Source organism: Liolophura sinensis, chromosome 6 (genome assembly GCF_032854445.1).
Source record: "Liolophura sinensis isolate JHLJ2023 chromosome 6, CUHK_Ljap_v2, whole genome shotgun sequence".
NCBI classification, from domain to species: domain Eukaryota; kingdom Metazoa; phylum Mollusca; class Polyplacophora; order Chitonida; family Chitonidae; genus Liolophura; species Liolophura sinensis.
In genome coordinates, this window is record NC_088300.1 from 38,203,596 (window position 1) to 38,231,191 (window position 27,596).

General features: G+C 36.9%; 1 protein-coding gene across 2 annotated transcripts; it reads left to right on the top strand.

Annotated features, from left to right (window-relative positions):
- The first annotated feature begins 554 nt into the window (after positions 1-554).
- Positions 555-27,517, top strand: LOC135466376 (alpha-(1,6)-fucosyltransferase-like). Of its 2 annotated transcripts, none has more exons than XM_064743820.1 (11): positions 555-588; positions 6,487-6,646; positions 18,856-19,061; positions 19,503-19,639; positions 21,495-21,675; positions 22,017-22,131; positions 22,588-22,825; positions 23,646-23,892; positions 24,137-24,313; positions 25,574-25,724; positions 26,137-27,517. In XM_064743820.1, the coding sequence occupies exons 2-11, from the start codon at positions 6,608-6,610 to the stop codon at positions 26,455-26,457; spliced, it is 1,812 nt and encodes a 603-aa protein (XP_064599890.1). In that variant the 5' UTR covers positions 555-588; positions 6,487-6,607; the 3' UTR covers positions 26,458-27,517. The 2 variants fall into 2 exon arrangements, with proteins under 2 accessions (XP_064599890.1, XP_064599891.1); XM_064743821.1 differs by having other exon boundaries at positions 18,955-19,061.
- The last annotated feature ends 79 nt before the right edge of the window (positions 27,518-27,596 follow it).

Sequence of the window (27,596 nt, forward strand, 5' to 3'; positions counted from 1 at the left end):
ATTAGCGCTTTTTGGCTGGCTGGCGCTTTCATTCAAAGAGATTTTTCGGAGACGACATCGGCTCTTTCCGCCAGCCATCGGTAGTTCCCGAAGGAGTCTAGAAATGTCCTGACCAGCGACTTGCTTACCAGACATTGTGGCGCCAAAGCCCGTGCTACAACAATAGAGTATAACATGGTGGGCTCAGGCAACAGTTTCATATCCCTCCGTTTATCAGTTTTCACAAGGCAGCCCGTATGGTTATTTTTAGAATTCGCAGGACAACCACCACGACGTCACCAAACTTTGTGCAACCTTTTTTTTAAACCTGAAACTTCTTACCTAGAAACGAACAAACATGTATTAACAATTTAAATGACTGATTACAATTTAATTTAAGACTCCTGCTCCGTATAGAAAGTTACTTTAGGCATGTTTTATTTTTACCGCCAACGTGTGATCAATATTTTTAAAAAATCTTACATGTTTCCGCTGAAGTTGAATGCGAGGTTATTTCCCCTGAAATGTGTTGTTAGAGTCCACCCCCAGGTGTCGGTAGTGTTTACTCAAAGATCCGACTGACAAGATACAGTGGGGTATGGAACAAGGGTAAGATTGGGTGAAGTCGGCATAAATTATCAAAGGACATTGTAGTTTTAATGTTTCAAAGAATTTACCAAATCTTGATATTAACGCAAAACCTTGAAAAAACGATGTGGAAGATTGAATGATGTCTGGAGACAGTGACACGTGAGTATCGTCTGCAGATTGACTGGGTTGACAGATGTACGTAGTCTATTAGGCCCACAGATCGCGTTCCGCAGTTCATTGTGAATGGGGGCCTTTTGTGTATTGATCTGGCTAGCAGTAGCAAAGTTAACAGTGGTTACAGTGACAGACGATACAAAATGTAGAGGTAGGGGGATTGGGGTTGCACTGAGACAACCCAGCTTGAATAGCGAGCGTACAGGGTCAAGGGCCATCCTCGTTCAATTAAATTAAACCTTGAGGTTTATTTTCAACAGTTTCTGATATTAACCTGCCACAACGTTTAATCATTGAATTCAAGACTCCATGCTGCAAGGCACTTTGCAGAATGAAGTGGGCTTTAAAATCCACTTTAAGACCTTTGGTAACACTCCTGCACTGCACCCGCTTCCCGGCTGTATATCCATTCCAGAGCCATTGAAATCCACAGAAATATTTCCTTCTCGCCGAGTGTACTAAAATTTTGGAGCCACGTACCAAAAGATATGGAAATCAACCAATAACAGGATAAAACCATGCAACCAGTCTTAAATGACAAGTGTAACAATGATTTCATCAGTCAACATGGATGTAGAATAGAAAGATACTTTGAATGTTAGTCTTTCAGTGGACATAAACATTAGTCAGGTGCTTTCTTTCACATATCTACTGAGCAAACAAGGCACAATTGAACAGTATTTCCTCGCCACACTATACATTCATTTGTCAACAAATGTGCAAACTCAACGCATGAGGTGCATGTGTGCAACAAATCAATTTTATTTATGTGTTTCCTAAATTTCTTATTATTTTTTGCATTATCTCTCCATAAGTGGGGTCATGTTGTGTTGTTTATTGATTTGCGTAACTTTATTATTGCCTGTGTTGAATAAATATAATTGACAAGTGAAGTGAACATCTGTGAGAACCCCCCCCCCCCCCCTTCTTTGAAATCCCTTCACACAGAGTTGAATTTTGCGACAAGAATGAAGCGAACGTCTTTGATTTTACCCCTTGACGTTTAACGAAGTATGTACAGAAAAATCTCCAGTATAATAGAGTTAGGCATTACTTAAAGTTCTACTGAGCAGAGACAAAAAAATACTTGACGCTGTGCTTGCCCTAGACATTATAAAAATAAGTATGCACCCGCTTCCCAGCTGAGTCCGACTTTTGATGTATCCGCTTCCCAGGCAAGGGTACTCTGGATTGTGCACACACAAAAGGATTGGATTTATTTATTTGTGTGATTGGTGTTTTACGCCATACTCAAGAATATTTCACTTGTGCGACGGCGGTCAGCATAAGGGAGGGAGATGGGAGGAAACCGGGCAGAGCCCGGGGGAAACCCACGACCATCCGCAGATTGCTGGAAGACCTTCCCATGTAAAAGGATTGGAGGCTGGCTCTTTGTTGACCAAGAAGATAAATGTCAGAATGTTAAAAGAGGAAGGAGATCATTTACCTTGCTGAGATGATTATAGCCGTGGAATAAAAATCATGCATATCAAGTCTATAAGTCACAATTTGTGTGCCAAAACCAAAATTTTTTTAATTTTTATTTTTTCTATGCATGTACTTGTTTATATATTTTTCAAAGAGAGGTGGGGAAAGCATCAAAAACACTAGCACAATTCTAGGCTAGGCTAGCCTTATGATAGTCGAAGCCTATCACATCGTTATGGTTTAACCTGGCGGTAGGCGAGATCGTACTTACAGAGCTCCATCAAACTTATACTCTGAATGCCCATGCATGTATTCTTAGTAAAATTCACATATTGTTTGGTTGTCACCGTTGTTTTGTTAATTCACCTGATATGATATATATATATAAAAAAAAAGAAAGCGTTTCAAACTCCTCTGCATTCATGGTACCAGCTTTCAAATCCTTAGCCTCTAGGCTAATTTGGGGTTCACGGGAGTATCCTAGCAGGACACCCCTTTAAGTTGGTTCGGATTATTAGGGTTCATGCAGGTAGCCCTGTGGGACATAATATTGTTTTAGTTCGGATTATTATTATTCTTCATTCAGTTTTGTGTGCCACTTACACAATACCGATTTACTTGAAATTTTGATGCATTAATCACCAAGACCTGAAGTTGTGCACTACAAAGCCCGATTTTTTTTTATCACATGGTTTGGCAGCCATGTGACATTTTATATGAAATCGTTCAAATATCTTTTTCTCAAGAATCACTGAAAGAATTGTTCTAAATTTTGATATGCAGACAGACCATTGGTAGTTACAATAAGTTTGAAGAAATTGTTAATTTCCGGTAAAAACTCATTGACTTCTGGTTAAAAATCTGCTTTCTTTGCCCATCTTTGCAACTTTTTGAGATATAGACAGAAAACTAGAATTAAGTTACTTAACTTCAGTGACCTGTAACTCGAGGACTATGGGAGCCACAAATGTGACAGTTGCACCAAATTGTAGCCCGAAACATGGTCTTTCTGTACTACAGATGTGAGCTACGATCAGTAGTTTTCTCGCAAGAAGCATTTAAATGACAACACCAATTTTTAATTGAGAAATATATGTTAATCCTATTGCTTTAACATGGAGTTAGATGGAAACTGGACTAGGTTTAGGATATTAAACTTTATGCATTCTGCTGCACTGTCCATGGTTTCCCGAATAGGTTGTGGGCTTACATATTTTCTATTTGAGGGCATACAATAATAATGACAGCAAACAGCGACGTGGTCCCCGGCTGAAACTGCCTTGCAGTTCTAGTTATTATTATTTTTAGTCAACTCGTAAAATTGCAATATCTCGAAATCTGGTAAAGGTGGAAAAACCAAACTTTGGAGTCTTCATGATGGACATATGAAGCAACTTTTGATGTTTTGTGTTGTGTTACCAGTGACAGGATTTAGTGGCCATTTTGAATTTCATTGATAAGTTAAAAAAGTCTTCTTCTCCAAAATGATGTGTCATGTGACTACATTTTAGAGTTATTTTTTAGATATATACATATTTCTTTCAAACTTTATTTCCCCAGACATCTTCTATGAGGATATCAAAATTCAGTTCAACGAAATTAGTCGTTCTGGAGAAGAAGGCATTACAATTTTGGTACATGACACTAACATGGCGGCAGAAAGTAATTCGTGCCGAAAGTTGAAAAATCTGCATAAAACTGTTCAGAGATATATTGTGTAACGATGAATGTGTTGTATCTGTGTAGCAATTACAGTTTTCGTAGAGTGATGAAAGCAAAATTATGATAAAAAGAATCCCTATTGAAATCATTGGGATTATTATTCTTCTGAAACTTTTAGTATGTTTTAGGAAGGGATCTGAAGATGTGCTCTTCAGCTTTGGGAAACATTTGCTCATGTAATTTTTTGGCCATATTGGATTTTGTGCCAAACCACAAACATCTTCTCCAGGACTGACATGATTGAGCTGAAATTTAAGCTGCCATTGCACAAAGCTTAGGCATGTTCATTTTGTTCATGAGAACTTTCTAGGTTGAAAATTGTGCATTGAAGCTCATTATTGGGTGAAAATGTCACGTGACCAAAAAATTGTTTTTTGCTAATATATTCTACACTTCTGATTTAGGTGACCTGAGTCACTTGACCTTGTGTCCATTTTGGGTTGAAGTGAAAACTTTTGAGAATCACTTTCTTCAGAACCCCACGTCCGATCATCTTGAAATTTAATACATATCACAAGCTTTCCCTGGGCGCTATTTGCAAAGGAAAAGAATACAATGTACATCAGATACAGTAGAAGTGATGTCATGTGAAAACGAAAAAAATTTGAATTTGAAGATTCTAAATATTAGTATGTTGCCTGAGGTAGTTTGATGCTCTGATCACGAAACTGTTCTGATTTTTTTCTAGCAGTTGTATATTTTTGTTGCAAATTGCAATGAAATAGCGAAAAAATGCATTTTCCCCAGTTTTTGCAAAAAACTGTTACAGCTGTAAAGCTGAAAATCGCTGCATAAAAAAGGCTATATATGTACTTTATATTAGCCAAGGATCTCGGCTGTTATCTTTTAATTTGTGACTAAGCCTAGATCACAGCCGAGGAGTCTTGCAGATTAAAATATAGGTCTTAAGGAACAGTTCGGCGCTTAGAAACTCCGTGCAACAAAAATCCGTGCAAAATGAACCAATAAAACTCCAATAAATTATGTTCTCCCAGGCATTCTCTGTTCATTGTTTTCCATATTCTGTAGCCTTTACAACCAGTATATCCAAGATAGTACACATTTATGACTGTGAACATGCTCACATGCCTTGTTGACATCAGGACCTAATAAGTCGTGTTGGCGCTCCCTGCGCATGCATAGTTGACCTTTCACAACGTCTCTATGTTTTGATCAGCTGGCTGAAAGTTTTGACAGACAGAAAGCCATGTGACTACGTAGGATCAAATTTGCGGTTGACTGAAGACTAACTACATGTACATGTATGGTGGAAATCGTCCAGCTGGGTTAAAAACCACTGGACATGCATGCTTTTATATATTGCCCAAAGGCCAATTACATGTACTACATTTGGTACATTTACATGTACATGATATGTAGTGTCCATGCAATGTATTGATAGCTACGAAGAATTTATCCTTTCTAATTACCCTTTCTAATTAAGTTTGTTATGTACCAGCACATAAAGACTGGAAACACAGGCTTAAACCACGACATCACTGCTTTGTATTGTTGTTTTCATAGTTACCCCCATTCAGGTACATAACGTAATAATGCTTTCATGCATACAGCTAAATGGGCAAGGTGAAGACATTTCATTATCGTGTTTTTATACTCAAATATCTGTATTCCTGAAATATAATATCTGTGAATGTCTGAGAGTTATATCTGACACGAGTCTGACATGTCCTTCTACTTGTTTTAGTTTGGAGATCCGTATTTGAACCTATCACCTGACCTGACAGGTGTTCTTTGAATGTCTTGAACACTACATTCTTGAGCTCCTACTGCTACATGTACGTTGTAGATGGGGTGAGGATTCATTTTGGTTTGACGAGAGGCCTTTATATTTGGCTTAGTTTTACTCACAGATAGGCCATTGAAAGGGTACATGTATGTGTTATGCCTAGTTAAAATTGAAGTTATAGGTCTAGCTCACTGCTAAAGTACTTGTAGGTAGGGCTCAAATGAGAATAATGTGCAGCACTTGTTTTTAAATGATACAGGATACATTTATGTTTTAGAAGAAAAAAGTATTATTCATAATGAAATATGCTAATTTTAAAAATTTTTTGACATACCAGTATACATAGTTTATTGACATTTTAACAGCCCTTATGTTATCTGTAGCAGGGTTTATCTATATTTATTTCATTGGTGTCTTGCGCCATACTCAGGAATATTTCACTTAGCAACAGCAGCCAGCATTAGGGTGGGAGGAGAAGAAAAAAGTATTATTCATAATGAAATATGCTAATTTTAAAAATTTTTTGACATACCAGTGTACATAGTTTATTGACATTTTAACAGCCCTTATGTTATCTGTAGCAGGGTGTATCTATATTTATTTCATTGGTGTCTTGCGCCATACTCAGGAATATTTCACTTAGCAACAGCAGCCAGCATTAGGGTGGCAGGAAACCAGGCAGAGGCCTGGGGGAAACCCATGACAAGCTACAGGTTGCTGTTAGACCTTCCCACACAGCGCTGCAGAATATGTAGCAGGAAGGTGTTTCTTTTGTGTGCCTTGCTCCAGATATGAATACTACATTACACTTACAGCACATTTATTTTGACTTTTGTCCTCAGCAGGATCATCATGAACAACTAACCCATCAACAAGCAGCAACACCACAGTGTCCTCTCCACTGAGTCATAATGGAGGCCTTTTGGACTGCGAAGTGAGGACTCACTTCATACAAGTGTACAGTACATGGTGAAAAGAGAAACAAAGAGTCTTCTCCATATGCTGGTAAGACTTCATCATATCTCTTATGGATCTGTATTGCATTGCCTGTATACTGTATGTATTCATGAAGTTCTATTCATGGTTTTACTCAGTAAGACTTGTACATGTACTTTGATATTCAGTGAACATTGGAGGTACATGTAAGGTTTTATGTTTATTATATCCTACATCCAATTGGATTGGATTATACATCCAATCCCTTGAGCAGGCCGTCTCTTCCATGGATGTATTCATGCAGGAAGATGCATATATTTAATAATAATGATGAGCCATCCTGTGTTTAGGATGTGGAACACAAAATCTACAAGATGACAGTTGTTTCTTAAGTTAGCAAATGCTGATTGCTTACAACTGACATCTCTAAATGGTCAGTGGTCTCTAAACAGAATTTTGATCCTTAGCCTGTGATTTGTCATGTTTAGTGTAAAAGTTGACTTAAAAGGGAATTTACTGAAGTTGGGTATTGCAGTGGGTAGGCTGAATTTCTTATCTGTAATCCTTTATAAATCTGTAGTTTCTCTCAGTTTATTGTAGTGCACATGTAATGTTAACCCGAAAACATCAATATTCGGCCGATTATTTGGTAATCGTCCTGATCATGGCAAAATAAATGAAAGCGAGATCACTTGATTAAACCTTAAAAGAGACATATTGCCGATGGCATAAAATTTGTGCAGTTATTTTAAACGTCATGTACATGAAGTTAAGACTTCCAGATGTCTACTGATAGGTGTCTAACATTGAGTGGACAATCAAATGTTCAGTTTTATCCTGGGTTTCCCTTCAGCTATGGACTATCTTCTGTCCTTGTATTTAGAAGCATAGCCAAGCGATGACTTTCTGGACTGGTAAGTGACCTTGATGAATTGGTAATATTAATGTATTGGGTACAATATTGTTAAATATACCATGCACATACACCCTTTTTAATGTATAGTAGATTTGTATACCTGTTCATATACATATTTATATAGAAATATCCATGCATCTGTATTTAAGCAGAATTCCTGTATTCATTGCACTAAAATTACCTTCAGTGTAGTTAATAGCCAAAATAGTAATTATGTATATCAGCAATTTTGATCATGAGTTCAGCTCATTACTTGCAGGAGTGACAAGGGTCAGTTGGTTTGGCACCTTTATTTATAGCTTTCTGTGAAGTACCATGTGACAGCTCTTAACCAATCAGTGAACTGTTTGTTTTTGTCAAGAAGAAGTATGATGACTTTGCTGTTCTATATTGTTATGGCACTCACATAGCCATGGATTTCTCCCATTAACCTCTGTAGGAAGCATCGTAAAATTTGAGAAAACAGTTGATTACTAACCTTCCCAGCCTGAGCTCTATACATGCAGTACCTTTTGAGATGCCACCCTAAACTTCAGTTCTGTCAGACAGAATGTTGAGAATTATGAACACTGAATAATATATTATGGATAGGAAGGAAGATTGTATTTGGTTTACTAGAGTTACAATTCACTTTCAATATTGTTTCATATTGTTAACATGTGCGATACAAGAGCGAATGTTGCATTGTGGGAATCATTTGGCTGCTTCATTTACAGGTCATCTCATCTGGCAGACAGTTTAGAGATTTCCTCGTATAGTTTTCTTTATTGACGTTTTTCAGAAAACATAGATCCAAGAGGTTTAGTTAGGAGTCAAATGCACCTTTTTTTTGTATTTAACTGAACCAATGAAGAAATTCAGAATTTTTGGCCGTATGTGCCCCTTTTATGCCCAGGAAAAGATGAATTGTTCACATAATATTTCACATATATTTAAATTATGATTTCACACAGCACTAATTTAGTGCTTTTCCTGTATTTGTGTTGGGTTCTCATTATTTAGCTTACATCGTACCCAGAGCGTAGGCGAAACAATAATAGAGAAAGCAATGTCCGGTTGTATCTTTAAGTTGGGTGAATCTTCCATGTTGTTGGCCTGGAATGTATCCGACATAGGGTACGGCACAGCCATTATTCAAGGTCGAATCTGTGTGACTAAAGTTTACTGCCGAATTTGCTCTAAATACATTGATAAAATCAAGGCTGATCACTGAATTTATGGAACTTAACACACTAATTGTTGTATGTGAAAAATTCCTTGAAAATGACATTATTAAACAACAATGAATGAATCAGTCAAGCCTTATTGGGAACCAATCGCTGAAATTGAATAGCGCTCTCCTAGGATACATGCATGTTCAGGGAGCAGTTAATTGCTCCTTATATTTATTTATTTATTTATTTGATTGGTGTTTTACACCATACTCAAGAATATTTCACTTATGCGAAGGCGGCCAGCATTATGGTGGGAAGAAACCTGGTAGAGCCCGAGGTAACCAATGACCATCTGCAGGTTGCTGCCAGACATTCCCACGTACGGTTGCTCCTTATTGCTCTCCTGGGTAGTTAATGGTGGAGTGATCCGTAGTTTCAAATTTCGAGGTCTGGTAAATGACTGAATTCTTGATTGGTGTATTATGTATTAGAATCAATGTTAAATTAAATGTTAGGGGTGGTATCTCAAAGGTTCTGCATGTATTGAGCTCAGGGTTTGCTCACCTGTAGAGCACAGTAGCATGAGAGGGATATTCCATCATTGATTGGGTGTGTGCATATTAAATTTCTGACTATTAAAGTGTATTGTGTTTTAGAATCACTGTTAAACAAAATAATGGGGGTGGTATATGAAAAAAATATTTTATGTATTGATTTGAAGTTTTACATGCAGATAAAGCACAGTGATGAAAGGGAAATGTTCCATTGCTGATTACCAAATTCACGATTTCAGTTCTTTATATATTGAGCTGAAATTTTGCATTCATATGTCTCACACAGGCAAGCTCTTTGGTAGCCTTGCTATCAATTCTAAGTTGTTTCTTTTTAACTTTGTCTCACAGTCAAATTACTTTATGGATTACTGTGCTTTTGGGTCCCAGGTTAGGTCACTAAAGTTGACCACATATTTATACTCATTCTGGAAAAAGCTGTGTACCGTTGTGTAGTATATATAGCCTCACTTTTTAGTGTGTACTGTCATTGTTTATGATTTTTTTTTTTTTTTTTTTTGATTGGTGTTTTACGCCGTACTCAAGAATATTTCACTTATACGACGGCGGCCAGCATTATGGTGGGTGGAAACCGGGCAGAGCCCGGGGGAAACCCACGACCATCCGCAGGTTGCTGGCAGACCTTCCCACTTACGGCTGGAGAGGAAGCCAGCATGAGCTGGACTTGAACTCACAGCGACCGCATTGGTGAGAGGCTCCTGGGTCATTACGCTGCGCTAGCGCGCTAACCGACTGAGCCACGGAGGCCCCCATTGTTTATGAAGGTGTAGAACTTTGCAATCAGGAATCAGGAATTGTGTCCTGATTGTGTTTGCAATCAGGAATCAGGAATTGTGTCCTGATTGTGTTTGCAATCAGGAATCAGGAATTGTGTCCTGATTGTGTTTGCAATCAGGAAACATGAATAGTCAAGCATGAATAATTTTCTTTGCATTTTAAAGTGTGCCGTGTCAGGTACTAAATTGCCATTTTTCTGATACAAAACCTGTGAACCTGTTCACAAACCAAAATCGTGGAAAGTTTTTAATGTGTGCATTAGTGTTACAGGGCGCTTGAAAAGGAACTTTAAAACAGAAATTATGTTTCTATGCCAAATGAATGCTGGTGCGGAGGTTGGGGTGGGTGAAGGGCAAGTTGTGTGAAGGTGTCATTTTATTAATATCTTGGTTTTGAACTGTCTTATTGGTTATTGTGTGAATTTCTTTTAATAAATAATAGCAAAAAAGGGTAATTAATATAAATGTACAGGTCCCAAGTGTAAGGAAATTATGTGCATTTACTCACCAAGAAATACACATCATGCAATCAAGAAGTTATTGTGTTTTTAAATGGAATGTACATGTATCTAGTAATCTATGTAAATGTACATGTGGTGATGAAATGTTTGTCTTCATGAAAGAAAGATATAAATGTGGTGTTATTAAGTACAATGTTAGTTAAGATACATGTAGAAAGATAAAGTATATATATATATATATATATATATATATGTACATGTTTGTTAACCTGTTTAAATAATTTATTATGATTTTGTTGTAATTCCTATATTTAGCATTGCGGTGTGAAGGATGAAAATTTAACAAGATCTTGATTGATAACTTTGGTAACTGCGAAAAAGCATTACCGAGATATCACAGTTTAGAGTAAACAAAATCTCACCCATTGAGAAAATGGAAAGCACTGCAATATTATCAGTATTGATCAATGAGGTACAAGTTATCGCAATAACCTGAGAATGCTAATGTTTCAGCTTACGTCACCAGAAATGCCTAGCCTCTGCTTTACCATTTGTTGAAATGTGCATTGTGAGCGACATTACATTTCCAGTGGATTTAACATTGCACCTCCCATGGTCTTGTAAGAATTCAAGATTAAAAATTGATTTATTGAGTTACCTAGCATGTCAGAAAAAAAAAAATGCCTGTGTCCTTTTAGGTCTGTTTCCACACGTATTCCTGAATAATGGCGCATATTATTATCCAGAAACATTGCTCTAAGGATGGTTTATTATTATATTTATTGACACACGGAGACTTTGGCCTCCGTAGCCCAAAAGACTTGTGCACGCAATAATGACATTGTTTCAACAAAGTTTGTATTAAAATGTTGCTGTTATGAGTAGGGCACAAAGTGAGATACCATGGAATTTATCACTTGTGAATGCCATGGAATGAGACAAACATTGTCCAGAAGACCGCGGATGTAATTCACCTGACTTTTTTCCTGGACAGGTAGGTTTTGGCAGGTATTTTCATTCTGCTGACAAATTTTACTCTGGACATCATCTTGACTGTGAAAAAGACCTTATTCAATATTGAAAGTGCACAGCCGATGTCTTTTTCCACTTACGTTAATTGTCTTTTAACTTTGATTCTAATATACAAGAGACAAAGTCATGAAATTGTTAATTTACAGTAATTAAGATCAACAATAAAACGTGCCGCTGGTGTTATTGTGTTTACATGCAGGGAAAACCTCAGTCCTATGTCTGCAGTATGTTTTGAGATACCACCCCTAACATTTACCTTACCATTGATTCAAATGTACAATACAATATAGTAAGATGTGAATTTTGTAATTTACGGTAATGAATGCGCACACAGCGCATCAACGATGCAACATACCCATATGTTTTTGTGTTTTGCACATATGCAAAACCTATTTAAATACATGAAGTACTTTTTAAGATTCCATCCCTAACATTTACCTTAACACGGCTTTCCTTGATATTCAACTCTGATGCTTGGGGTATGACATAAGCTGTGGCCGTACTTTGTACAGGAGAGCTATAAACTATGTATATGTAAACCATCTGACAGCATTATTCTAAATGAAACTGAATATTGGATTAGAAGTCTTTGAATCTTGAGATTTGAATCTCATTTGCATTATATTTAAAATGCAGTCTCTTATTTATTTGTTGAAGGAAAATATTCATGTTCGGTATCAGTGTGCCCAGGATCTGCTCATTGTTTGTAAGACATACTGGCACATGATAGTATTTGATATTCGTAAGTAGGCTGCAGGTCAACGCGCTCTGCTCTTGTATTGATGACAAATTACGCAGTCACTGCCACATGATGCGAGGTTTCAACTTGGCTATCATGATTTTTCTGATGGCTCTTGGCTAGTGTAATATACATGTATACACTAGTAAAAAAACATAAAAAATATTCTCAATTTTTCAAGTTAAACTCCAACTGCAGTGTAGAACTGTGTGTCTTTGTATAGAGTTTTTTCTATGGCCAGGCATTGTGTTATGATGTATATAGTATATACATGTTATAAATAATTTTTGTGTTTTTTATTTACTTCTTTATCTGAGCAGAGTAATTCATTAACATAAAAAGGCAATTCATTATCACATTGCAGGTTTGTTTGGTGTTACAGGCATGCTTCTTATCATCAGAAAGTACTGGAGAGTTTATATTTACAGCTGCCGTAAATATAATTGGCTGAAGAAAAAACTATTTAGGCCATTATAATAGCAGAGTTCATGGTAATTTTGAAGTAATTCTAAAACTTTTTATGAACCCAGAAGTGAATTAGGTAGTTGACTACATGTACATGTATTTAAACTTGATAGCACATATCAATAACTGTAAACTGTTTATGATGTGTAGATCAGTGCGTAAAACACCATTCAGATAAATAAATGAATCATGTGTAGATCAAAGCTCAGTGCAGCCATTTGATTAGCTACATGTAGGTTGTTGAAATAGGGTTGACTTAAGAAAACCCAGTTGGGTATTAGTTTCACCTTATGAGAACATGGTGACCTAGTCTGGGTCACAGACAGTCACACAGGTTGTAGGGCAGTGTGTCCAGTGGGTTTTAACTAACCCATATTAATTACCCCAGACTGTGAACTGTGATGCTGTAATAGTGTGAAGTTTGTGATGACAGATGGTCAGGTCACAGTGAGATGGAACAAAGACCTGCAGAGAGGAGAGTTGTGTCAGTTGTTTGAACATCATAGGCAACAGCAGCAGCTTCAGCACATGTGTGTGGATGGATGGATGGAGTGGACAATTGATGCACTTGAACACAAAAAGAGGGATGTATAAGTCTTGCCCAACCGGTATGGCTCAAGTTAGTATCTGCTATGCATTTAACATGTATTGGCCTCTCGTTTCTGTTCAGAATTGATGTTAATTTCACATGTACATGTTCTTGAATCTAGTGGTTGAATCTGTGTATGTAGACTAAATTTCTGAAGATTGCATGTTTAATGACGTGACAAGATAAAATTATGTACAATATAAGACCTGAAATGGAATCGATAGAAAAACATTGATACACACTTCCATAATAGTCACATACAATATATAGTCTGTAGTTTTACAATATTGGGACTTATATATATGCATATATAAATTACAAAAATCATACATGTACATTTGAAGACAGTTTGAAAAGCTCTCAATATTTGCCCCTGCATTTCAATTTCTTTTGGGCTGCAATTTCGGAGGCAAATTCTCGCAAACATGACAGCAATAAATTGATGGATGTGCTTGAAATAACAAATACTGTATGCCACCTGGCCAAGAAAATCGTTTGCATGTGACAAGATGCCATTCTGTTTGCAGTGTGCTATGGGCAATAAGGAGCTGTGTACTCAGTATGACATAGTATGAGTTCTGTTAATACTCTGTACACACCATTACCACGCGCAAACATGTGAACAAACAGCCATCTAGAGGAACATAAGGTGTTACAGCCTCTCCTCCTACAGAGTTTTCACAAGAGCTCAAAGCTGCATGTGTAATTAGCTTTAGATGGTATGATGCCTTGTAGATCATGTGGCCCCCTTGTTTCCTCACATACAACACACAAACTGCTGGTTCTGTATCTAATACATGTATGTCACCCGAAGCTCTGATAGGTGAGTCTGATATAAATGTATATGTAGCACCAGACTCTCAGAAAGTCTGATATAACTGAACTGGGATGACAGAACAGTTAAGTGACAGGTGCTATAGTGAAAGGCTGTTTTTCTCATATAAAATTAACAATCTGGATAGAACATCTGTATACTTGGGTACATGTGCTAATGTTGTTAATTGGATGGACGGGTGTCTTGTTTTTCATATTTTATGTGATAGTAGTGTCATTATAATAAAATGGTGTTATACATTTATATGACACATGCTGTGGAAACACTACAGAGCCATGGTGCTCAGTCAGTTTCAAAAAGACTTCTAGCATATTTAGCAAACTCAGTCATGTTTTCTCAGGGAACTAGAGCAATGAAGAGTAATTATTGTCAAATGTAACTTATTTCTTTTTCTTTTTTTTTTGTAAATCTGTCAGCTTCTTTCTGTCTTGCTTATATATTTGTCTAGTTCAAAGAACACGGATGTAAGTATGAGAAGATATTTCAGCTATCACCAGGTGCAAATTTTTACATGGATATTTCAGGAGGCGTGCTGTAGCACATATTCAATAAGATGTATTCAATTATACATGCAGTAGCATATAATGGTAGCTGTTAATAAGATTTAATGAAAGATAGCAAGTATGCATAATAACCACTGTGTACATGCACTACAGATTTATCGTTGCAGCCACTTTTATTACATACAGCTGTATTCTCTGTAACTTCTAACCTGAAGCATTCATTTATGACATTTGTGTACGTGTAAATGCCGTTTCTATCCATACAGTGTCATTAAATTTGGTGGTTCATATGATAAAAAGCAGATCCCATGGGTTTGTTGTAGGATTATGGAATTGTGAATGCAAATGACTATAAAAACATTACATGACTAACATACAATGTATTATGTAGTAACAATAAAGATTTGCAATTTGATGCTGTGATCCACCTATCTTGTTGTGTTTTGCTCCTCATAATTAACAGCAGCATAACAGGCATCTTCTGACTTGAATGGGTACACAATGCTTTTGTTAGATTTGATTAAACAAGCCTTAAGTCTTTCATTTTGTTGGGCATAAAAAGAGAGTCTTATTTATCTCTCTTAAAAACTTAGTAAATTCTATGTCATTGCTCTATTGTGGTTTTTGAAGTGTCATAGAATGTGAAATAATGCTGTCATTAGTGATGGGATATCATTATGTACCTGAATGTTTACCTTACTCTCTGGGTAGGGTGTGTTCATTGTTATATGCATATGTGCTGTGTCAGCGTTCTAACATTGTAGTGTATTAAATACAGAAAATTAACCTGGGCTCTATGACAGCACATAGTTGAATAGTCAAATAAAAAGACTAGAAAAAAAAAAACAAGTATATACCCACATTATTTTATATGCAGTCTGCAGTTTTAGAAATACAGTTCATTGGTGAGCAGAGTATAAGTACTACCTGTACATTAGCAATGAATGTCAAAACGGTTAGCTGAATGGCCATCTCAAGGGTACACACTGATATCATACATGAATGTGTGGGGCTGTCTCAACATGTCAGTAGGTGTGACCAATCTTTATGGGTCACCCACCACCTTAGTGTAAAGCAGGTCCATCTCAGCAGACAGTGAATGTGTAAAGCACAAGTACAGGTATGTACACTCCAGAGTACAGATGCTGAAGCAGATTTAGTTAACAAGATTTGATCCAGCTGCATTCTGTTCAAAATTGTGTGCACTGTTTATTGCATCTGTCCCATATTACATTTCACTCTCTTTGATTAGGTATGAGAAACTATACTTGTATTTTATGATTTTCTTCCCAAATTGTATGGTTTACTAGTTTTATGTTGAAATGTTAGTGTTTTATGATGGCTGTATATACATGTGTACATGGATACATGTGTAAAACCTTTATAAATACATGCACATGTAAATTGAGTGATACATATACAAGTGTAATGGGACAGCTTATCTGGTGTAAAGACTTGCAGGTTCTACAAAAAAAAAAAAAAAATTGCCTGGTGATGCCCTTAAGAACACATGACGTCACTCTTGACTGATGTATGGCCACAAATGACGTACTTTCAAAGGTGCATGATGTCATTCCAAGAATACTGCCTTACCCGATGTCACATAAAAAAATATTATTATGTCACATCCGGAAAATATTATGGAAACTGACAAGGATTTTGTTTTTTGAGGACTTTAACTTTTTGAACCATGGTGCTAGCTATATTCCTTAGGGTATCCTTCATATCATTTTAATATTCCGGCCAGGTTTCTCTTGGCACTGAAGGAGTACTTTAAATGTTATTCTATAACCCTCGACTTTTTTCGTATTACATATAAGGAAGATGGTCAGAGACTATAAATCTCTTGTTTTATTGCCTTTGGTGCACGTGCAAAATGCTCATCTGATGACATAAATAGAACGGACTGTTATAAAATGGGATATTGTTTTTGCTGACAAATTGATGGACAGATATCACACGTGAGGTGTAACAGAACTACATCTCGTGACGTTGTTAATTTCATTCCATCCTCGGTGAATGTCATGACGTCGCAGAAAGGTTAACTGTATGTGTGCAGTATATAGGGAATGGTTTACAACTTATAGCAGACAATGTGTATTTCATTCCTGATTTATTTATTTATTTATTTGATTGGTGTTTTACGCTGTACTCAAGAATATTTCACTTATACAACGGCGGCCAGCATTATGGTGGGTGGAAACCGGGCACAGCCCGGGGGAAACCCACGACCATCCCCGTTGCTGGCAGACCTCATTCCTGATGACAGGTCGAACATGTACATGTATTAACCAGTGTGCAGTGCAGACGATGTTTTACACAGCCACATTTGCCATCAGATTGATACTCGTTTGAACTGAAATCAGTGACTGTATAGATTCATACCCCTTTTGTCTAGAAACAATGGTTTTAACTGCGCTATTCAGAATCTTCCCAATATATGTCGTATGGGTGTGAAAGTCTTTACATGACTAGAATTTTACTCGGATTAAACGTTTAGGGAGGGTTATAGAATATAAACTTAGAATTGGTAGCAAGGCTACCAAAGAGCTCATCTGTACAGGACACATGAATGCAAAACTTCAGCTCATTGCAAAGAACTGAAATTATTGAATTTGGGAATTACAGTAATTAATATGCTCTCAGAGCATCAGTGATGGAACACCCTCTTGTGCCATCGTGCTTTATACACATGTAAAACGTCAGCTCAATACATACATGATACCAACCATAACATTTTGTTTAACAGTGATTCTAATACATAGTGCACATATTCAGGAATTCAGTAATTTTTGGTATTTAATATGTACACATGGAGTCAATGATGGAATATCTCCCCGTGCTATTCTGCTCTACATGTGTGCATACCCTAAGCTCATTACAAAGAAACATCATTTCTTTATTACATATGTCTGCTACTGCTGTTATGGTGTGTGTGTGTGTGTGTTACTTAAGCCAACATTTTACATGCCAAAAAGAAAAATTGTCTCTGTGCTGTAAACCTAGTGAACATACCATATACTTTTAGTACATGTAGGTGTGTTTACCAATTGAGCTAGGGTTACATACATTTACATTTATGTTCATATGTGGTCATGGGTTTCCACTGGGCTCTGGCTGGTAGATCCCACCATAATGCTGGCCTGCCGTCCTATAAGTGAAATATTCTTGAGTACAGCGTAAAACACCAATAAGGTAAATAAATACATGTTCATATGGATATACATTTATGGCCAGGCAAATCTGCTTTACACTGTTACATTAAAGCCACACAAAATTAAAGTATTGTGTAACGGGAAGAGTGAATCGCCTGTTATGTGAGAAATTTGGACTTTCCTAGCATTTTTTTCTTGATGAGACATATGTACATGATTGGTAAGCCTTGAAAAAAGGAAAATTCTAAAATATCAAGATCAGATAAAATAGAAAGGTGGATTTTCATTTTCAGAATTGAATGGTTAAAACCAACATGTAAAAGACACAGTTTACCTGGCATTACCTTATCTAAATTTCACCTCTGTTGTGAATTAAACTACATCTGTACTACATATACAGTACGGTACAGTTCTTGTCTAAAATGATACTTTCAATACTGATTATACCATGCCTTTCAAATACATGTGTAGTACTGTGATTGTGTTAGTCTAAAGCTGCACCCACAGTAAAACCTGTTTAGTCCCTTCCATTTGTAGACATGGTCACACAACAGTGCACCACGTTAATAAAAGTAGATCTACCTGCATGTACTGTACCTGTCCATTTTGTCCAAAACTGAGTTTTGTATCTGTTGAGATTGTCCACTCAGCTTGAATACAGTTCATGTTGTTGTACACTCCAATTGTATTAGATTTATTTATAGATTTATGTATTTATATGTATTTTTTTGTGTTTTACTCCGCATTCAGGAATATTTCCCTTATATGACAAAGGCCAACATTGTGGTGGACAAAATCAGGCTCTGTGGATAGCACAACCATCCACAGGTTCCTCCTGCGTCAACTAGGCCAGGAGAAGTCCCCCCCCCCACCCCTTCCCACACTTGTATTAGACTACTCTTATCTATAATTATATTCTTAGCTACATTAGCTACATTTCGCTGTATCTATAGACAGGCCAACTATCATGCACAGTCACTTTGCGTCATCCTTGTTTTGACTGACCATTTTGATTTCCATCTATGTATTTCTTATCACGATTTGTTTTGGTGACAAATTTGTGTTTTGCGTTGTTCCCCAGGGTAATGTTGGAATTATGATGAGGAGCTGGAAGGTTGTGGCCAGTTTGCTGGGCTTCTGGCTCATCATCCTGCTGTACATGAGCATGAACCTGTTCCAGGCCGACAACTCTGAAAGAGCAGAACGGCAGCTTGTTCAGGCCATAGGGGAACTAGATGTGCTCAAGTCCCAGAATGAAGAGCTCAAGAAACTGGCTGTAGAACTAAAGTAAGTCTGTTCGTATTTTGAGTTATCTCCCTTGTACGGAAATCTTCATGACCCTCTGCATTGATTAGATTTAAGGAGGCAGTTTTTGGAAGCTGAGGGGCGTATGAAGATGGACATGACTCATAGTAAGCTTCTTTAGTCTCCAGATATGAACATTTACCATTGACGTCAATTCACTATAAGAGTGTAGCTTAATTATTACATATGTTTTGTCAATCCTCAAAACATGATTATTAGAACATCTGGCCCCAGTGATTCTAGTTTGAAGGGGTAATGTAACATTTCAGTAGTTAAATACACTCATGTAACGCCTAGAGAATACTTCTGCACATAAGTATATATTTGTAATTGATACTTTCATTTTATTGTTTAATTAGTAATTTTATTCTAAGTGTTGCATAATGATGTTCATATTTTAAAATTGTGTTGATCTCTTTTTAGGGACATAAAGATAGCAAGTCTTGCTGGTGCTGGGAATGTAGAGGCAGTAAAGGAGATACAGAATAAGCTAGATAAAGCCTCAAAAAACATTTTTAAAATGTCAAATAACGTGGACTCAGATGAAAGTTTTCAAAATGGTAAGAGAGCATCATTGCCTGATCTTTTTTTTCCTGTTGTGTGCTGTATCTGCATGAGGTGCACTTTTTTATAAGTGTACTTATTTGAGTTATATATATGTTTTACACTGAACTGTGACTTCATCACCACTGGACAGATAAAAAAAAACCATGCAGACCTTGTTGAAAGGCTTCAGACCTAACAATGACCTTACCACATTTCTAGTCCAAAAATGTATGCATGTACAATGCTGATTTGTAGGCCATAAATTAATAAGGACTTTTTGGCATTGAAAAGAGAAATCACTGATAACGGTAAAAATAGAGCATCCCTTTCATTGAGTAAACTGTCTTTGTGCACGTCTTACCAACCAAATATAGGGTTGTGCAAGTAAAGCTCGAAAAAGAAGACCATGTCAGTGTTCACGGAAATTCTTCATATGGAAAGAAAGAAGGCCATATAAAATGTTAAGGGCGTTATCTCATCAGTACAGTTTAACCTATTTTAGGGTAACCTCTCCACGTACCTACAGCCAGATAAATTAGAACATCATTTAAAAGTGTGAAATTCACTTGATCAGCTAGAGCCGAGCCTTTTGTACTGCAGGTACATGTATATCAGATACCAGGAATGAATGTACTGCTCACTTGCACTTGCTGCCATGATGGATCCCTGACATAAGAATTCCATGGTCTCTTCTGGAGTGTACGTTACGGTATCTGCACATTAAATTCTCCTGTTAGATATCCAGTATGACAATGAGTACTTCTCTCTAAGTACATAAATAGACGCTGTCTTCATATGATTCTGCATCTGCCTCTCAACATTAATGGGTTCATACAGTCACGGCAATGTAGGATCTATGAATATATGATAGCTTCGACAAAAGTTATATAAAGGAACGCTGTGAAGACTAGAATCCATTCCAGTTACATGTATATAACATAGTTTATTACTAGTAGCTGGCGTACAGCATACTAGAACTAATGCCATACATGTATCTGCCCATAACATTATAAAACAAGCAAGGTGGTTCATGGTACACATACATAATATGAAGTTGCGAGGAAATATCTCTCATCTATCTCAAGGATAGACCTAGAGTCAATTCTCTGTATTTGTGTACATGCCTTACTCTCTCTATATATGTATGTTTCCATATCTCTTCTCCTGTACAAGATGTTGATCAAACCTTATATACATCTTTGTTGTTTATATGCAATTATAGTTTCCATAACTATATATAAATTATTTATTTATTTATTTATTTATTTATTTGATTGGTGTTTTGGTAAGAGGCTCCTGGGTCATTACGCTGCTCTAGTGCGCTATCCAACTGAGCTTTATATAAGTAACATGGCAACTAGAACATGTTCTGCCTCGCCTGTAGTGCCTATCCCTACTGGGTGTCATAACATTATGCTGCCTAGCAGGTTCTAGCCAGTCTAATCCTTATTTAATCCTGTATTGCAAATATCTGAATGAATTCAACACTTCAGTAATAAAAAGACAATACAATTGACATCAGATATGTCACTTTGTAATATTCCTATTTATAGATGAACACGCCACAATGTATTCTGGAAAAACTGACTACTTGCTGATAATTACATGCAAACTACCAATTATTTTCCCCTAATTTGTGAGCATCGACGCTTGTATTTTTAATAACATCGCTCCTGTGAGCTATCAAACCAGAGGTAAGAAAAGACATGCAGAGTAACTTGTAACACAATGGCAAACATCTCTCTACTTGTGCACTTCTAGTGCAAATCATTTTCACAGTATTACTTCTTGTCAGATTGGCTTGTCTGGATCTTAAACTCCAAATACAACAAACCTCTAGCGTCTGTGTTGCTTTGCATCGTTTAACAGATAAATCTTCAGCTCCAAATACCAAGTATGAACAAGGTCGTCGCAAAGTTGGCACAGATGCTCAGGAGTTTTGGTTCTATATGAAGGCTAACCTAAAGAAGGCGAGTAGTTTGGCATCGGGGAACACAAAACTGGTGCAAAAATTAAATGACATGTTGTCACTTGGGGCAGCTTTTGACAGGTGAGTGGCTGCACAAGATATGGGATTGATAACTCAAGAACTGCATATAGCTGCATGGGAACAACTCCTGGTTACAATCTTGTCTAACATGCTCTTCGTGGTATCTTATCATAGTCATGGGTAGTGCATGTAGCTTTGAGTCATAATTTATAATAATGAATTTAAATGTTTGCAATTCTTTCATTCAACGTTTGATTTACCTGTTCATGTATCACAGGCTTATTTTTACCTGAGTTACATCAGGTATTATTCTTTGTAGTGTACATCTTGGAAACTTTGCTGAGTTTATAAAAGGTAACCATTATTACTCAGTGAGTTGTGGACATTCTATTGCCTTGCAGGACCCTGAGCAATGATATAAAGCAGTTGGTTAAAGAAGATGGTTTCAGTGGCTGGAGGAAGGCCGAGGCTAAGCAGTTGGGTCAGCTGGTTCAGGACAGGATACATCAGTTACAGGTAGGGGCTTAGACAGATGCCATGTGTGTAAATGATTAAGACAGTATGACAATAGAACGCAATTTTTTGTCAGTGACATTGTAGTGCGTGTGTACTTTATGAGCACATACATCAATGATTGTGACGTAATGAAGGAAAGAACGAGTTCAAAGCTTTGGACTGTCTTAATACAAGCAGGAATGAGTTTTACGAGTTCTCCATTAGTGAACAGTGTTTCCCTTGCAAATACTGTGAATGAAACAGTGTGGTTGTTTCTTGTGCAAGAACAGTGAATAGAACAATGGGATTAGTTTCCCTTGAAAGTACAATGAAGACAACAGTGTGATAGGTTTCCCTTATAAAAGTAATCAATAGAACAGTTTGACTTGTACTTTACATGTATTGGGAATAGAACAGTGTTGTTGGTTTCTCTTGCAAACATAGTGAATAGAATGGTATGATTGGCTTCCCTTTCAGAACCCTAAAGACTGTTATTCTGCGAAAAAGCTGGTTTGTAATCTGAGTAAGGGCTGTGGGTATGGATGTCAGCTCCACCATGTGGCCTACTGTTTAATCATAGCTCTTGCAACAGACCGTACCTTCATCTTGGAGTCCAAGAGCTGGAGATATGCCCCAAAAGGCTGGGAGACAGTCTTCCTGCCCCTCAGTGAGACTTGTTTGGACAGGTCAGGCCAGGATACCAAAATGTGGTCAGGTAAGTGGGTACTGCATAGTATGCTGATATAGTGTAATGTCAGTTAATGGCAAAATAACTCTATACATGGGAGTAAAGAGGCTGAAAGTTACCATGATGATTTGTCTTAATCTAAACTGCAGAAGTCTGTCTTAATTTTTATTTTGCTGTGGAGAACTTTAAGTTTTTCAATTTTACTTTGATTTTTTTAAAAACTAGATTATATGTATTGTTAATAAAGTTTAGAAACGATAAAAGTTAAGAAGACTGAGACACATTTTTGAAGAGTTATTTTTTAGGTAGAAATAACTAGAAACATGTAGGGATGAAGAATGTACAAAGAACAAATTTATCTTTATAATGCATACCTTAATACAAATGGATGTTTAGTACAGATGTAACTGACATCAAGGTTATGTGTTAATAGAGACTAATCATGAGAAGCTGTATCGTTTGATGATGATTAGTTTTAGCAGCATTTTAGCATTTGAGGCTGTTAGTGGTGGCACTGCCCTGATGATTAGTTCAAAGCCAAATAAAAAACCCTGGACCTTTGTTACTTGTTGGTATGAATGCTTTGTTGGGGACAGGAAAGGAGAAAAAATATGTTGCGTAATGTTGGCTAGCAAAGAAGCTGCAGAGATCTGCATTCCAGCCATACCTATTGGGCTGATGTGGATGAGTTCTACTTTTGCCTGGTTGTTAAAGTGTGAACGAGCTAGCGAGTGCAATATAACTGCATGCGGCGTGATTGCCATAACTTTAAAAGATACATATAGGCATGTGGACGGTGTGAAATACATGTACAATAAATAAATATATGTAATATTGTCTTTACCAGGGTCTAGTAACTTGAAGGATGTAGAAGTGGTAGAACTCCCCATCCTAGACAGCTTACATCCTCGTCCTGACCATCTACCCCTGGCTGTACCTAAAGACCTTGCTGACAGACTCACCCGTATCCATGGCAACCCATCCGTCTGGTGGATTGGTCAGATTATCAAGTATCTGTGCCGGCCAGTTCCCAAACTGCAGTTGGATATTGAGGCCACTAAAGCTGACCTGGGATTTAAAAAGCCAATTGTTGGGTAATGTTGCTTTCATGTATAATGTTGTTAGCATGTTATTTTGATGGAGGGTTTTTTGAGGAGGGGCCGAACATAGCAATGTGCTCTTTTTACAAAATCGTCAGGCTTTTTTAGGGGGAGGTGGAGTGGAGAGCATAATCATATGAATTTTTTAATGGTTTAATCTTTGTTTATTTGGTGAAAAGCAGTGTACATTGTGTATGATTTGATGTCTTATCATGGTCTCCTGTTTCTTGCCGTGCAGAGTCCATGTCAGGAGGACAGATAAAGTTGGTTCAGAAGCTGCGTTCCATGCCATTGAAGAGTACATGGAATTTGTGGAGGAGTACTATGACAAGCTGGAGCAGAAACAGAAAGTGGATAAACGACGAGTCTACCTGGCCAGTGATGACACCACAGTTTTAAATGATGCCAAAACAAAGTAAGAGGGGAATTGGTCATCATTGCTTATATTATCAAGGGTACATAGCCCATGCAGCTGTAGCATTTAGTCTGAATACCTTAACACTGAATACTTTTACACTAGCCAGTTGTTTTAGAAAGAGTGCATATAACTAAGAAAAATGTTGGCATACCAGATTCTGGTCACTTTTGTTACTGTGGCACTGTTTGTTAGATTGGTTAAGTCAAGACCAAATTAGCTTTTACAACATTAACAAAATACGCTGTATATGCACATTGCTTTGATGATGTCTAAGGTGATGTGACAATAACTTTGTCAGATATCGTGGTGATCAGCTTTGATGTGAACAGCAAAATATGAATATACATTCAGATCCATTTTGATATACATGGGTACATGGGTTTGTTCTAGCGTTTCACTGTGTCAATCTAGACGGTTTCTTACAAAAAATCAAATGACCTAAAATTATAAGAAATCAAATGTAAATTTCCTTAAAAATCAAATGCCTTATGATAAAAATATCAGGCTTAATTGACGTGTGTATGCTATCTTCATTAAAAACAAAAAAGGTATCCGTATGGTTTTGCCGCAGTGGTTACATGTTCATATTTTCTATGCTGGTAGTGAGGGTCCATGTTTCAATTTAGGTATGCAACTGCTTTATATCAGGGGTTCTGATATAAAAGACGTATGTACAGTGTACCCAATGTATTGTGACATCTTGAAAGTGAAAGATAAGTGTGATGGGTTTTAGTCTTGTGTAATATTAGCCAGCGGGCTGTGCAGCCGTGATTTGCTCAGCCAAGATGGCAAAAGGGTGCCCTAATTTTGCTGACATGGCTTGACTAAATGGACTCGCCTAAGTGCTGCTCCCCTACCTACGTTACTGTCACTGTCCTTTTCTGATCCTCAGGATCACATAACCATCCATATAGAGCAACCCTATAATCAGTCCAGCAGAATCAGGTAAAACTGGTTGCATCATTAAACCCATTGTGCTTTATACTTGTTGAACATCATTTCTCTTGAGCTGACAGTTTCTGATTTCCCATTCTTAGGCATGCACTATCTGTGTAATGTATGAATGTAATAATGTGTGTACATGATGAAACTGCCGTGTCACCCTGGGTGAATATTTACACCCTAAAAGATAACACAGATGTTTATGTGTGGACAATTTTCAATTTATTTCATCAAGGTACATGTTTTAGTTTGCAGTGGCAGCAGGCCCTGTTACCATATTTTGCATAAATTACCTTTATTTTGATCTTCTTGAAGGTTTCCATCATATGAATTCATTAGTGATGTCACCATTTCCAAGTCGGCTGGCCTTGGCACAAGATACTCTGATAGCTCCCTAAGGGGCATAATCCTGGATATCCACTTCCTCTCTATATCAGACTACCTGGTCTGTACCTTCTCATCACAGGTACATAAAACACACCTTTCCTTCACGCTTTCTCATACATGAACTAATCTCATGTAAGCTTCTTTCATGATGATCTTTGTAATGTATTTCCCTTAAAGTTTTTAAGCTGCGTTTTCTCAACTGCTCCTGGCTTCACAAGAATGAATTCTGCAAACTCTGAAATCTTTGGTTCACTTTTTACATTAAAATTAAATGCTGTTATCAAAACAGCTGAGATCAGGTACAGCTTCATGCCTATATCTCATTTGTTGATTGAAAACATGCAGATAATATTTTGGGGAAAGGATAGAAGATATACAATTCTGGGGACAAAATCCCATGGAAAGAAAAGTACTTTGTAACGGGTACAGCCTAAGTACAGTCCACATTAATAACTTGTGTCTGCTTTGTGTCTTTTTTTTTTCTCAATTAGGTTTGTCGGGTGGCCTACGAGCTCATGCAGACCATGCATGTGGATGCTTCTGCAAACTTCCATTCCTTAGATGACATATTTTACTTTGGTGGACAAAATGCTCATAACGTTCTGGCAGTGGAGAAACACGTTCCTGGTGGAAAGGATGAAATTGAACTAGAACCTGGTGACTTGATTGGTGTAGCTGGAAATCACTGGAATGGTTTCTCCAAGGGAATGAACAGGCGTACCGGTCAGAATGGACTATATCCGTCATACAAAGTGGTGGAGAAGCTTGAGGTAGCGGATTTTCCCAAATTTAAGGTATCAGAAGACAGTTGATAGGAAATGTGATCATACATATACTCTGGCCACCTCATGTGCTTAGTTGGTCATTCCAATATGAGTAATTCTCCGAAAAAAAAAAAAAAAAAAAAACAGAAGTGAAGGTGACAGAGGCATGAAGAACTATGTCCAGTTTGTCTTATTTAATTCTACATTTTTGTGATTGTATTTTGTGCCATTTGTTACATAGTTGAATTCCAGTGTAAAACTGCAGATGATTGTTCTGTTGTACTTTATAAATATTCACCTAAATAAAGACACATGTTCATTGTGAAATCCAAGTGTACATACTGGACAGGTATGTACATGTACTTCATATGAAGTAATTATAACAGAATAAGAGGACTCCTTCAACTGCATTTAATAGTTTAAATGTGTATATGTTTGATATCCAAATATTGTAGTGTCATGGATTTTGTTTAGTACGTATCAAGATTCTGCCCGGTTTCCTCTGAGCATGTTTATGGCAGCCGTTGTATAAGTGAAATATTGTCGAGTACAGCATAAAACAACAATCAAATAAATCAAATAAATAAGTACATAAGATGTACTTACAGAACAACATGAAGAGTTATTGGTGTGAAAAACAGCTAGTATTTTCTCATTTAACAAGAAAAATAGTATCTGCATGTTTTAGTGGCCCGAGTTATATTTTACCACATTTTATCAGTAGTTCTACAGCTCTTAAACCACAACACAGTGTCGTTGTTAATATGGGCACTCTGTTCACTGATATGACCAGTGCATACTATGTTAGGGATTTATAGTTAAGAAATTGATTTTTATTCATTATTTTTTATTCATTATTTAAGGGATGGTTATATATTATGAATTTAGACATAGAATTGCAGGTGGTTCCTGTTTCATTCTATGTGTACCTACATGTACTATTTTTACTGAATTTTTAAGAGAAAGTCTTGTTATTGATTTTGTTCAGTTTTGTACATCAAGTACATGTTTTACTGACTGTGTTGACTAAAAGTCTTAACTTTTCCCCAAGTACGCATTAGTATTATTTGTAAAAGATTTGGCTGAGATTTTGTAATGGCATGTATAGAATGACAAGTTCATATATAATATTTATATATATATATATATATAGATAGATAGATAGATACTAAATCAAATTTGTACGC